General features: G+C 36.5%; 1 protein-coding gene across 3 annotated transcripts in view; it reads right to left on the reverse strand.

Moving 5' to 3' along the window:
• LOC107658700 (protein KRI1 homolog) overlaps window positions 1-12,955 on the reverse strand; it is an 18,644-nt gene that overhangs the window by 2,292 nt on the left and 3,397 nt on the right. Inside the window, exons 10-20 of one of the 3 annotated variants that reach the window (XM_016447355.1) lie at window positions 12,327-12,459; window positions 12,102-12,197; window positions 11,554-11,724; window positions 11,298-11,373; window positions 10,910-11,028; window positions 9,948-10,119; window positions 9,667-9,797; window positions 8,309-8,373; window positions 8,047-8,142; window positions 7,388-7,901; window positions 4,956-4,978 (exon numbers count right to left, since the gene is read on the reverse strand). In XM_016447355.1, coding sequence (XP_016302841.1) covers window positions 7,400-7,901; window positions 8,047-8,142; window positions 8,309-8,373; window positions 9,667-9,797; window positions 9,948-10,119; window positions 10,910-11,028; window positions 11,298-11,373; window positions 11,554-11,724; window positions 12,102-12,197; window positions 12,327-12,459 — 1,561 coding nt within the window. In that variant the 3' untranslated portion in view covers window positions 4,956-4,978; window positions 7,388-7,399. Of the gene's footprint in view, window positions 1-4,955; window positions 4,979-7,278; window positions 7,902-8,046; window positions 8,143-8,308; window positions 8,374-9,666; window positions 9,798-9,947; window positions 10,120-10,909; window positions 11,029-11,297; window positions 11,374-11,553; window positions 11,725-12,101; window positions 12,198-12,326; window positions 12,460-12,955 lie in introns of those variants that run through there. The other 2 variants (XM_016447354.1, XM_016447353.1) reach the window with 2 other exon arrangements.

Raw genomic sequence — 12,955 nt, forward strand, 5'->3', positions numbered from 1 at the left:
CCCCCCCCATGTCATCCAAGATGCCCATGTCTTTCTTTCTTCAGTCGCAAAGAAATGAAGTTTGAGGAAAACACATTTTTCTCCATATAGTGGATTCCTATGGTTCCCAATGGGTTGAATTCACACTATATGGTGAAAAATACTGGAATGTTTTCCTCAAAAACCTACAGAAAGAAATATATGAACATCTTGGATGACATGGGGGTGAGAAAAATGATCAGGAAATGTTTATTCTGGAAGTGAACTGATCCTTTAATTGCTCAGGATAAACAAGGGACTCACAGACAACTATCACAAAACATGAAGAGTCGTGGGTCACATAAAAAAAATGACCCAATTAAAAAAAAAAAAAAAAAAAAGAACAAACCTTTTGCTATTCGGCCCCAATCAGTTTTCTAAAGCGTTTTTGGAAAAAAAAAAATCGCTTACCCCACCTTTAAGACAAGTCATGTCACTCGGCGGCCATCTTTGAAACGCCTCTTGGGCATGCAAGTGCAGCTCCTATCTCTTTGAATGGGTAATCATCAAATTCTCCAAAACCGTTCGCAAAGCTTACGATTAAATTTCATATTTGAAATCACCAATGAAATCTGACAACAGCTGTATCATAAGTGTTGTTTATTTTGCTCAAATAGCGTTAAAAAAGCTTATTTCTCAGGCTAGACCAGCCAGTGTGCATGCGCAGTCCTAAGCGCACGTCTCAGAGCGTTGACTGTTTCTATAGCAACCGGGACTTCTATGCAAGTGCAACTCCTATCCCTTTGAATGGGGAAACATCAAATTCTACAAAACCGTTCACTAAGCTTGTGATTAAATTTCATATTTGAAATCACCAAAGAAATCAGATATTAACTGTCATAAATGTTGTTTATTTAGCTCAAATAGCATTATAAAAAGCTTATTATTCAGGCTAGATCAGCCAGTGCGCATGCGCAGTCCTGAGCACATGTCTCAGCTGCAGTGACGCGCTGACTTTACCGATTAGCTCCTTCATTCAAAAGGCGGGGCTTCCTGCGATTGAGCGGCCATATTGGCCATATACACCAGAGAGTTGCATTTTTCCACATTCAAAACTATACAAGTGACACGTCTTGGGTATTCTATAGTCTTTGCTAATAATTTCCACTGTTCTTATCAACTTTGTGTTTGAAATGAATTTCGTTTTGTGAGGAGAACTGTTGAGGAAAAATAATAGAACCCAATTTTAAGTTCATCATGGTGAAGTTGTCCATTCTGGCGGTGATTGTAAGAATCATGTTGATGTCATATAGCCTAGTAATGTCTTGAATTAAATATGCCTATTTTCCGATGTTTCTCTATCTTTTTGGCATTATCGCCTAGACACATTGCATGATGGTAAATTTAATTTCCTAGATTATAACAATTGTAGATATTGTTTTTAAACTTGTAGTCAAGATGTAACGTATTTGACATTTACCATGTAGGCCTATGACTAGAATCATGCAGGGTTTAAAAACGAATTCAGAGCAAAAGTGTTAGGGTTAGGGTTAACCTAACCGTTAAGTTTTTTTTTTCTTCCTTTTTGGTACTAGTTCGGAGATCTCTTTTGGCCCGTTTTTAACGAAATAAAAATAACGGCTTTTAGCCATTTAGAAGCAGGAGTAATTTAAATTTCATTTTTGTATTTTGATTTTTTACATTTTTATTTTATTAATCAAAATATAACGCCCATATAATATTCAGTGTTGGGCTGCCGAAACTCCGAACGCATGCATGTTGAGGGGCGAGCTGAGAAGCCTACTAATGTCAAAAGGAATTTGCGTATTTTAATTATACCTGTCATGTTTGTGGTTTTTCATCATTAGGCTATACGGTCTGTTTAAATAAATATTCAGAAACACATGCAGTGCTACCATTTGTCTTTTTTTCCGTTTAACTTTTATTAAACTGCAGAACAAAATAGAATAGGCCTATGAGTGATTCTATAATTGCAGGTACATTTGGTGTCCGAAGTCATTCTTTTTTCTGCTTTTTTCAAATGGTTATATTTTTAATTATTTTAATACGGTGTTACTCATTATGAATTACAAGATGTTACAGTCCATAATTCAATTTTTGAAAAAAAAGTGTCTTAAATAGCTGAAAATCATGATTTCTTGTGGTCCGAATTAGTCAGTGCATTTTTCTGACCCGTCTCATTGTATAATCAAAATATTTTATTGTACTTTTCTTTTTGTAATATTTCATTCATTTTATTTATAAAAGCTCTACAGAGTAATTTTCCTAATTCTACAACATTATTAAAAAAAAAATAAAAAAAAATATGTGTGTCCGTAAATCTTGCGTCAACTCTGTTACCGTACCATACTTTGCCTTTAAATTAGTGGAATTATCTCCCACAACTATGTAAGATACAGGAAATGATGTCACTTTCCTTCACTGTTAAGATCTGAAGCACTGAAAAGTCTATGTGCTCTCTCTAAGAAAATATTTTAATCTAAACAGTTCTTACACCAAGAGTTATTTTATAAAGTGTCAAATCTGTTACCACAATATCAAAATGAAAACAGATTTTTTTAATTGATCACACTTTGTGTTATTTAAAAGTCTTTTAATCATGATTTCATTAGTGCCATGTGCTCTTAGCATTTATGCTAGCAAGTGGAGTTTTTGGCAAAAAATAAAGAAAATGGTAAATTCTGTTACTGTCAAACTCTGTTGCAAGGTAGAGTAACAATGCGGTAACAATTGACAGTCCATCGGACAATTCTGTCAATTCTGTTACTTTACAATTCTGTTACTTAAAGGGTCAACTCTGTTTCTGAACTTTTCACACACAAAAAAAATAAAATAAAATTGTTTAAAATCTAATAAACATTATTGATTTATTTTTGCACCCTTATAATATTTCAACAACATTTCTTTTTTTAACTGGTTATTGTATATAATACATTTTCAGATGAAAAATATTTGCTCCAAGTGGACGGTATAGGTATTTTTTTCATTTTAAAGGTATGCATAGGTGAAATATTATCTCAGTTTCAAGGGATCGAATGTAAGGACTGTTTGTCTAATGAAACAAGAAGGATTTTTCCTGTTATGATTTATTGTTATTTCTACACATTGGCTAATTTGTCTGTAACAGCTGAAAAAAAAAATCTGTTAGTGAAAAGTTTTTCTTAACTTTCTGCAATGCCAAATGCATCTCCAATTATAGAATCACCCCTATACCCTAAATAAGGATAAATTATATTGGAACGCATCTCCAAAATAATCGCATACACAGATGCATGACAACAGGCAAATAAAATATAAACTGAGGTTACAAAAGTGATTCAGTCAAGATCAGTGAAGGATTTTCTTTTCTTTTGTTCTTTGACTAACATTAATGACTGGCGGCACTTAAGACAAAACCGATTGTATTTATGGGATATTTTGACATAATTCTGTGTGTAGTTGTCCATTCGAAGAATGCGAAAAAGAGAGCTCAGTCCAGTGTTCACGTATATAAGAGGCGGCTTATGCGCCTTTTTGTGTGTGTGTGTGTGCGGCGCGCAGCACAGAAAAAGCGCGCGAGTGCAGAAGTGAGTTCTATTTCATCTTCTTGCAGTTGAATCTTTTGAAGTCACAATAAATGCACATACAGGAATCGAGAAGCAGAATCGAATTTAATTTTATAACAAGAAATTTGATTCCTGACCTTACGCATCTGATCTGATTTCCAAAATGGGAATTGATTTTAGATTCCCAAGCCTCCTACTAAATTATTTCATTCTTGCATGCAAAAAGACCTGTATGGTGACTATGGGGCTATGTAAAAAATGTTTTTGCAACTTACTAGGTTTATCATTTGTCATTTTTTCCCGATAATCGTCTGTTACCTGACAGTTGACATCGCGATACTTACGAGACATCGCCGATGTGACTCGGTTGTGTCCTCATCCACTTCCTGTTGCAGAGTTTGAATTTCTTGCTCAGTATCTCCGAGTCTTTCCAGCACGAATCTGACCCATGCGTTAGGGAAACTACAGGGAACAACCAAACTAAAGAGTAACAAAGTTCATAATTGAAAAGTACACTAAACACTCATGTTTTGGTAAACAACAACAACAGATCATATCTGAGATCAGCTTGAGATTAATGAGCCTGACAGTGCTAAAAACATTTTAACAATCAGAAAATTTGTGTGCATCACACTGAAATTTCCAGTGTCTTGGTCATCTTACCTCAACAATTTCAATTAATACATATACTTTTGTTTTACTTACAGCTGTAACACACATCTATACAAATCGGGCTCAAACTGATAAGCAATATTAACGACGCCATTGTTTACAGTACAACCGGAGCACATGCCGCTGAGGTGAGGGGCCATGCCGGCACATGCCGGCCCGGCCCGGACACCTCGGTCACTGTGCCCCCTCACCTCTGGTGCCGTCTCCGTAGTGGGTGCCCTGATTTTAGTCGGTGAGGTGAGTTCTGTTTGCCCAGAGCTCATGGAAAACAACAAATTCCTTGTGTGCATGTGCTCACACTTGGCAAATAAAGCTCATTCTCATTCTGATACGGCCAATTATTATAATGAGAGTTGGTTCTGGTTCAGGTCTCAAGGGGAACATCGTACTTGAAGGATACTTAAGCTCTGAGCTCAGGATTTGGCTTTCGGAGCGGCGCCGCTGTACTTCCTGCTTCAAACTCTCGATCTCCTGCGCCATTTGGCTCCTCAGCTGCTGTAAATCCAGAATTTGCTGGCCGACCACTTCCTCTGCATGTACAAGATCTTTAAAAGGAAGTATTTAGTATTATTTATTAGTGTATTTAAATTAATATTAATTAGCAAGTTAAAAGTTAGCATTGGTACTAAAGTAATACCATTTAAGAGCTTGGTTGTGGTCTTCTCGGTCTTGATGTTGTAGTCAAACAAATCCTGCAGATCCTCTCTTGCTCCTTAAAGGGGTGGTTCACTGGGTTTTTTCTAGGCTTGTGTTTATGGGGTGCAGTCTAACATGTGTTAATGCTTCGTTTAAAAAAAAACAAAACATTATTTTCCCACATAATTTACCTTTATTCCACACCGCTCTGTCCCTTCTCTGAGAAACGGGCTGATCTTTTCCTGCTTTTAAGAAACCCTGCCCTCAGAAATAGGCAATGGGCTCTGATTGGTTAGCTAAGTCAGTGTGTTGTGATTGGCTAAACCGCCTCTAGTGCATGTCTAAATAATATTCTCTGCTTCTCAATCGGGCTCAAACTGATAAGCAATATTAACGACCTTCACAGATAGCAACAGAGTCTGGGCCAAATCTGGTTTTCACTTCTGGCTTTTTTCAGTCTTGATTGCAGATGTTTTTTTTTTTTTATGTACGATGGATAATTAAAACAAAAATCAGGCGTGTGTATTTAGAACATAAATTAGGCCTACATTCTTTTTTTCAGAAATGGAAGTAACTTAAAATGTTATTGTGTGTTTGTAATTTTAATATTTGTATCTATAGGTCTATACAGCAAACCAACAGAGCTTCCAGTAGGTTATTTTACAGAGCCCCCCCTCCCTCCCCCAAAAAAGTGCGGCCCCCCAATAAATTGTGCCTGCCTCCTCACTTTGTGCGCTCTGGCGCCGACCCTGTTGCTTATGTTAGCTTTTAATATACGGTTTTATCCTGATTAAAGCATTAATACAGTACGGCAACTGCACGTGTGTCCATGTTTAACGCTTCTCATAGCTATGTGAAAATAAGTGTATAATTGGAACAGTTCATTGTTGGAGCTGAGCTGAATGAGAGAGAGAGAGAAAGAGAGAGAGAGAGATGCAGAGTGTGTGCAGAGCAGGGGGACGCGAGGAACAGTATTGAGAACCGCTGCTTTTGAACATTGATTTTGAAACTTGTGAATCCATTAGCATCGTTAGAGAAGACAGAATCGTGATTCATATATGAATAGATTTTTATGTGCACCTCTAGTTTTCTCTTTCTCTTCTCTAAAGCAGCGCAGGCCTCGACCCCTTTGCTGCCTTTTCCCGGGGGCGGGGTTTATCTGGGTTTGTGATGTCACGAACCCGGGAAGTAACTGGTTGTAGTTCCTACCAGCCGTTTTTGTAGGCATTAAACTGCCAGAATTTTAAAATAGATATCTTCATTTGCATTGAACTTTCAGCTTCGTAACTTTGCAGATATTGTTTATGCTCAAACAGCAACATTACACTAGAGTCCTCCTCGGCATCAAACGCTAGAATGAGACAGTCTAGTAAGTGCGCTTGGCTACGTCACATATGTTCCTGCCCTCACCGTCACGGCACGAAAATACTAATAAAACTTTGTTTTGGAAAAAGAATTTGTATTCCAAATCATTATATTATTTGGCTTTCTATTAATGCAATACAATAATTCACAGCTGTCTAGTAAGTGGCTTACATTATTGGCAGTTTAGCGTTTAGTGAGTAACTTACACCAAAAAAATAACATCTATGCTTTCATGTCCGAAAACATTATTTTTGTCTTACATTGCATAACAAATTCAGACAAGCTCACTACTGATTGTAAAAGCGATGCAAGGATAGCCTGCGACAGTTGTTGTGTTTTAGGTGTATCCCTAAAGAAATTGCATTTATTTCTCATTATGACATAATACATGAACATAAATGCCACATAATCTGAAATATCTCTATGAAAAAAATACTATAGCAATTTATTGTAAATACTATAGTGTTTTTGAACCATACTATAGTAAAGTACTTGAATTAATTTGTTGTGGTAATTCTATAGTTGCAGTGGTAATATAACAACTATAGTAATATAAACAAATCACTTTATCCAATATACTGTACTGTAAGTTTGAACTAAAACTAACTAAAAACTAAAGTATACTACAGTATTTATTACAGTTTATCAGTTCACTATAGTTAATACTACAGTATGCTGTAGCATTCATTAACAACGTGCTGTAAAAACTATAATATACACATTATAATAGTTTACTATAGTATGATTCAAAAACACTAGTATTCACTATAAATTACTATAGTATTTTTTTCATGTGGGTTGTACTGAAATGAACATGTTTTCTCTACGAATCAACAAGAGTTTTATAGGTTGCAATGATTCTATGCTTGCAACTGAAAATTTAAATAACAAAATATTTGGATTTGCTATATTTTCTCAGTAACTAAGTCTGACAACCATAATATAATGTTTTCCATTTCCTAGAGCAGAGTGGTCAACACATAATATGAAAAGGAATGTGAAAGAAGTGTCTTTATTTTAATATTTTATTATTAAAAACACAGATAAAATTCATATTCATGAAACTGATGAACCAGAAACTTTCAAGATTCAAGCTATGTAATAGAAAATTAGAAACCTATCATTTCATGGTTTCTGGTCCCTCGTGAAAAAATGTTCAATATGCCAGACACAAACTCAAAATGGTTTACCGTCTTTAAGCATCACTGCTTGCTCTTTTTCTCCAGCTTTTCCTTTTTCTCCCGCTCTTTTCTCTTCTGTCTGTACAGCTCTCTGAAGTGGAGTCTCTTTGGATTCAGCCCGTAGGCTTGGAGTCTCTGTCTGCTGAACTCTCTTCCAGCCATCTTCACCGTCATGGACCTGGAAAGTAGGCGTCCACCTCGGCGACTTATTTTCTTTTTAAGCCAATGAGGTTTGTCAGTCCTTTCCTTGGCCAGCTCCTCTTTCGGAGTTACAGCAGTCTCCTCCCACTTCATCTTTTTCTTAGGAACCAGGAACTCCTCGTCATCCTCCCCTTCATCCTGTACAGCGACTTCTTTGAGCTCCTGGGGGTCTGTTTGGCCTAAGCCGTCAACTACAGCGCTTTCAGATGCAACTTCTGTCAGATCTCTCTTCTCCATATTGACCTCAGACCTCTTTAGACGATCCCTTCTCTTCTTATCCACCTTCCCCTTGGGCTCCTTCAGCTCCTCCTCACCTTCGTTCCTGTGTAAAGAAGCACAAACACACTAAAACACAAGTACTCATATGATGGGGAAAAGATGCAAATTGATGCAAAGCTCGGTCTCATTTGTATGAGGTTTATGTTTATAGCTTGTGTCATGAACATGATGTTGAACGGAACACTCACTCATTATACAAAGACACAAACACTTGCTCTTTCTTCTTGTTATTCCGTGCTTTGATCTGGAAGTTCTTCACGTCACATAGCTCCTCCCTCTCTGACCTAAAGAAGGAAAAATGAAGCAAGCCTCATCAAAAATTTATTCCAGGCCAGTGGAACTAAAACTATTTTCCCAGATAGTATCATTAAACATTATCACTATATATTCCAACACTTCACTATAGTTCCCGGCTAACACATATCCATCACAAAAACTGCTGTATGGTACCTGTACATGCAGGTCTTCCTCAACGAGCACCAGCGGTTCAACTCACTTTCATCTGCTTTCAGGATCTATGGAAAGAAGTTCAGGTGAGAATAACATGGAAATAATCTTTTTTTTTTTTTTTTTTATAAAATACTAATAAATAAATCACAGAAAATAATATATGATAGATTATGTTAAATCATTCAAAATTCTAGGGATGCACCAATTGTGGCTTATACAACTAATAATTCTTTTTATGTTTATGGCTGATGCCAATAATGTAAAGAATAAAAATCTACTAATAACTACTGTTTAAATATTTGGGGTCAGTTTTTTTTTATGTTTTTGAAAGTTGTCACTTATGCTCCGATGATTTATTTGATCAAATATGAATTAAAAACAGTAATATTGTGAGATTGTGAGAACACAAGTTTTCTAAACTAACATTCTGAAATTATGTATATACATTACTGTTCAAAGGCTTGTTTTTTGACAACAACAAAAAAACACTAAAACCGGTAATATTGTGAAATATTATTACAATTTAAAAGAACTGTTTTCTAAAGTTAATATATTTTAAAACTGAATTTATTCCAGTGTTGACAAAGCTGAATTTTCAGCATCATTACTCCAGTCTTCAGTGTCACAAGATCCTTCAGAAATCATTCTATTGTTCTGATTTGACGCTCAAGAAACATTTTTCTATAATCAGTGTTGTGCTGCTTAATACTTATTTTCAGAATTATTTGTTGACTAGAAAGTTCAAAAGAACAGCGTTTATTTAAAACATAAATCTTTTGTAACATTTTAAATGTCCTGACTGTCATTTTCAATCAACTTAATGTCCTTGCAGAAGAAAAAAACGTATTAACCCCAAATGGTAGTGTACAAATATAAATAACATAATAATGCAACATTATTATTTTATATATAAATATATAAATGTAATTATTAGTAAACATATCAATTAATAAAACACTAAATACAATAAAAGACAATAGCTTTTGGCAATGTGAACTGACTGATATGCATAAAAAATATTGGCAGATATGGTCCTCATACACTTGGCATCCCTATAAAATCCACATAAACCTCCAGCACCACCACTGAAAGATTTACTTAAAATGACAGTGAACACGAAGCTCAAACATACTAAACACAGCTTTCAAATCCTCTATGATCTAAATGTGACACAAATGCTAATGTACACTGGTGGTTTCCAGTGCAGATCTGCTCAGAGAGAAGATTACTGTCCTCAGACCCTGGTCAGAGTTACTCCCGGAGGAACAGCAATACCAGGTCAGACACAATCACTCATCAGCACAGAACTCAGAGCTAACCATCATCCAGACACATCACTGTTGCTCGTAGCCCCTCACCTCATCAGTGGTCAGACCGAAGTCATTCGGTACAACTTCTCTATAGCGAAATCTGCATGGCAAGTCATCAATGATGTCCTCATAATCCAGCTTATAGTACTCGTCCAGATACTGCTCAAAGGTTTTCTCCTCTGGAAACATGATCAGAATGGGCAAATAAGATTTTAGGATTATACATGAATACAGAAGGGTAAATGTGGGTGGGGTTTTCTTCTCGACTGACCAATGACAGATAGAGGGAGTGTCCTGTCTAAAAACTTTAATATATATCCAGTACTCACTTGGATCAAAGACTGGCTTGTTTTTGGTGATGATCTCTGCAAAGTGGGACTTCTTCCTCTTCTTTCCTATTAGAGGGGCGTCCTCTTTGGTCTTCTTTTTCTTCTCCTGTCTCTCTTTCTTTCTCTTCTTTTTAGAAACAGGCTGTTGACTTGGGTCAAAGTCAGCATCCATCTACCCAAGAGATTTCAGGTGTGATTAAGAGCAGACACCATTTACAGTGAACACAGTTCTGTGCTGCCTCTGTATTGCAGCACTATCTGGATAGTTCACCCAAAAATTTAAATTCTGTCATTAATTACTCACCCTCATGTCGTTCCAAACCCGTAAGGCCTTCGTTCATCTTCAGAACACAAATTAAGATATTTTTGATGGACTCTGAGAGCTCTCTGACCCTCCCATAGACCGCAAGGATCCTAACATGATTAAGGCTCAGAAACGTAGCAAGGACATCGGTAAAACTGTCCATGTGACATCAGTGGTTCAACCGTAATTTTACAAAGGTACGAGAATACTTTTTGTGCGCAAAGAAAACAAAAATAACGACTTTATTCAACAATTCGTCTCCTCCGCGTCACCCTGGTGCCATTTTGGAGAGTATCACAAAAACGTAAACAACGTATGCAACGCGGATATGTTGTTTATTTCCAGATCAAAGCATAAACAACATATCCATGTACATACGTATTCTCGTAGCTTCGTAAAATTACGGTTGAACCACTGATGTCCACATGGATTATTTTACCGATGTCCTTGCTACGTTTCTGAGCCTTGATCGTGTAAGGACCCTTGCTGTCTATGGGAGGGTCAGAGAGCTCTCGGAATTCATCAAAAATATCGTAATTTTTCGTTACGAAGATGAACGAAGGTCTTACAGGTTTGGAACGACATGAAGATGAGTAATTAATGATAGAATTTAAATTTTTGTGTGAACTATCCCTTTAAGAATGAGAAACGGTCTTACTATAAAGTCAGGATCTTCACAGTCGGGCTCATAGTCTTCCTCCGAAGCATAATCTTCCTCATCTCCATACTCGTCCTCATTTTCCTCATTACCGACCCATGTGTCCCAGTTCCAGTTTTCTAACAAAACATATTTATATCACAAAAGCTTCCAAAACTTTGGGATTGGTAGGAGTTTTAAATGTTTTTGAAAGACGTCCTTACGCTCACTTAGTCTTCATTTATTTGTTGTTTTACAGTAAAAACAGTAACATTGTTAAATATTATTGTAATTTTAAAATAACTCTTTTCTATTTTAATATATTTAAAAATGTATTGTAATGTATTTCTGTGATGCCAAAGCTGAATAAAAGTACATATGAACATCCATCCAAGAGACACAATGCTACCTGCTAAATCATCGTCATCATCAAACTGTGGTTTCTCTTCCTCGTTCTCTCCATAGTATCCATCCCCAAAGAACTTCTGTATATGAGAATGAAGAAAGGTGCATATTTAGTACATGAAAGCATGTGCAGCTCAATGTAAACATCAGAGAGCTAAATAGCAATTATTTCATCATAAGCTGTGACTATTGATAGCTCCTGTCATGAGGTTTAGTTCCAGACCTAGTCACTGGTGGGATATCTGTCATTTCAGACCCACCTGCATGAGTTGGTCGTGTTGCTGGGGCTCAAAGTCTCCCTCCAGGTCCACGTCATTGAAGGCCAGCTTCTCATTTCCTGTCAGCTCCTGCAGTTTCTTCAGTTTGTCCATGATCTCTGCTCGCTTCAGGTTCTTCAGTTCCTTCAGCTGCTGCTGCTTCTGTTCCTTCTCCTACAGAACACGTTAGGGATAGTAAGGAATTAAACAATTCTGGTTCTCAATCCTCTTGACGGTTCCTTAGTTCACCCAAAAATGATGCAGTTTGGTTGAAAACAAATGAGGTTTGGCGTACAGTAGTTTTTGAGTAATTATTGAATAATTTGACGTAGTTGTTGAATAATTGACAACACTTCTGTTCAAACATTTGGGATCAGTAAAAATATTTTTAAAGAAATTAATACCTTTATTCAGCAAGGACACATTAAATTGATCAAAAGTGACAGTAAAGACTTTTAAATTGTTACAAAAGATTTCTATTTCAAATAAACGCTGCTCTTTTCAACTTTCTATTTATCAAAGCATCCTGAAAAGTAGTATGCTTAGTTTACCTTTTTCTTCCTCTCTTTCACCTCATCCCTCTTCATCTTTCTTCTGTCATCTTTGCTTCGGACAGATGTGGCAATGTTGCGAGGATATGTTTTAATCTGTGGAGGAACAGCGGTTTGATGGGTAATGATTATAAAAAAAAGAGCTTTGCTCTTCACTTAGACACTCAGGTCGCCATATAACAAAGTTGTTAATGACAAATCAGGCTGACGTTGACATCCTTTTACCTTTCCAGCTTCAGGCTCCTCAAAGCGGAAGTTGTAATGCCTCTCAAAGTCCTCCTGTTTATGCAGGAATGATTCTCCTTCTTCCTCCGAGTCCTCCACATCCTCCTGCATCAGCTCATTATAGGTGGGGATCCTAAAAGCATACACAGACACAGAGATACAAAAGTTTGGGGACAGTAAAAAGAAATGAATAGGCCTACTTTTATTCAGCAAGAATGCGTTAAACTGATGTTACAAAAGATAAATGCCACTCTTTTGAACTTTCTATTTATCAAATAATCCTGTAAGTAATCACAGTGTGGTTTCCACAAAAATATTAAGCGGCACAACTGCGTTCAACATTGATAATGATAAAGACATGTTTCCTGAGCAGCAAATCATTATATCAGAATGATTTCTGAAGGATCATGTGACACTAAAGACTGGAGGAATGATACACATTCAAATGGCTATTTACAGGTGCATCTCAATAAATTAGAATGTCGTGGAAAAGTTCATTTATTTCAGTAATTCACCTCAAATTGTGAAACTCGTGTATTAAATAAATTCAATGCACACAGACTGAAGTAGTTCAAGTCTTTGGTTCTTTTAATTGTGATGATTTTGGCTCACATTTAACAAAAACCCAC

This window comes from Sinocyclocheilus anshuiensis, unplaced genomic scaffold (assembly GCF_001515605.1).
Source record: "Sinocyclocheilus anshuiensis isolate Anshui unplaced genomic scaffold, SAMN03320099.WGS_v1.1 scaffold828, whole genome shotgun sequence".
NCBI lineage: Eukaryota > Metazoa > Chordata > Actinopteri > Cypriniformes > Cyprinidae > Sinocyclocheilus > Sinocyclocheilus anshuiensis.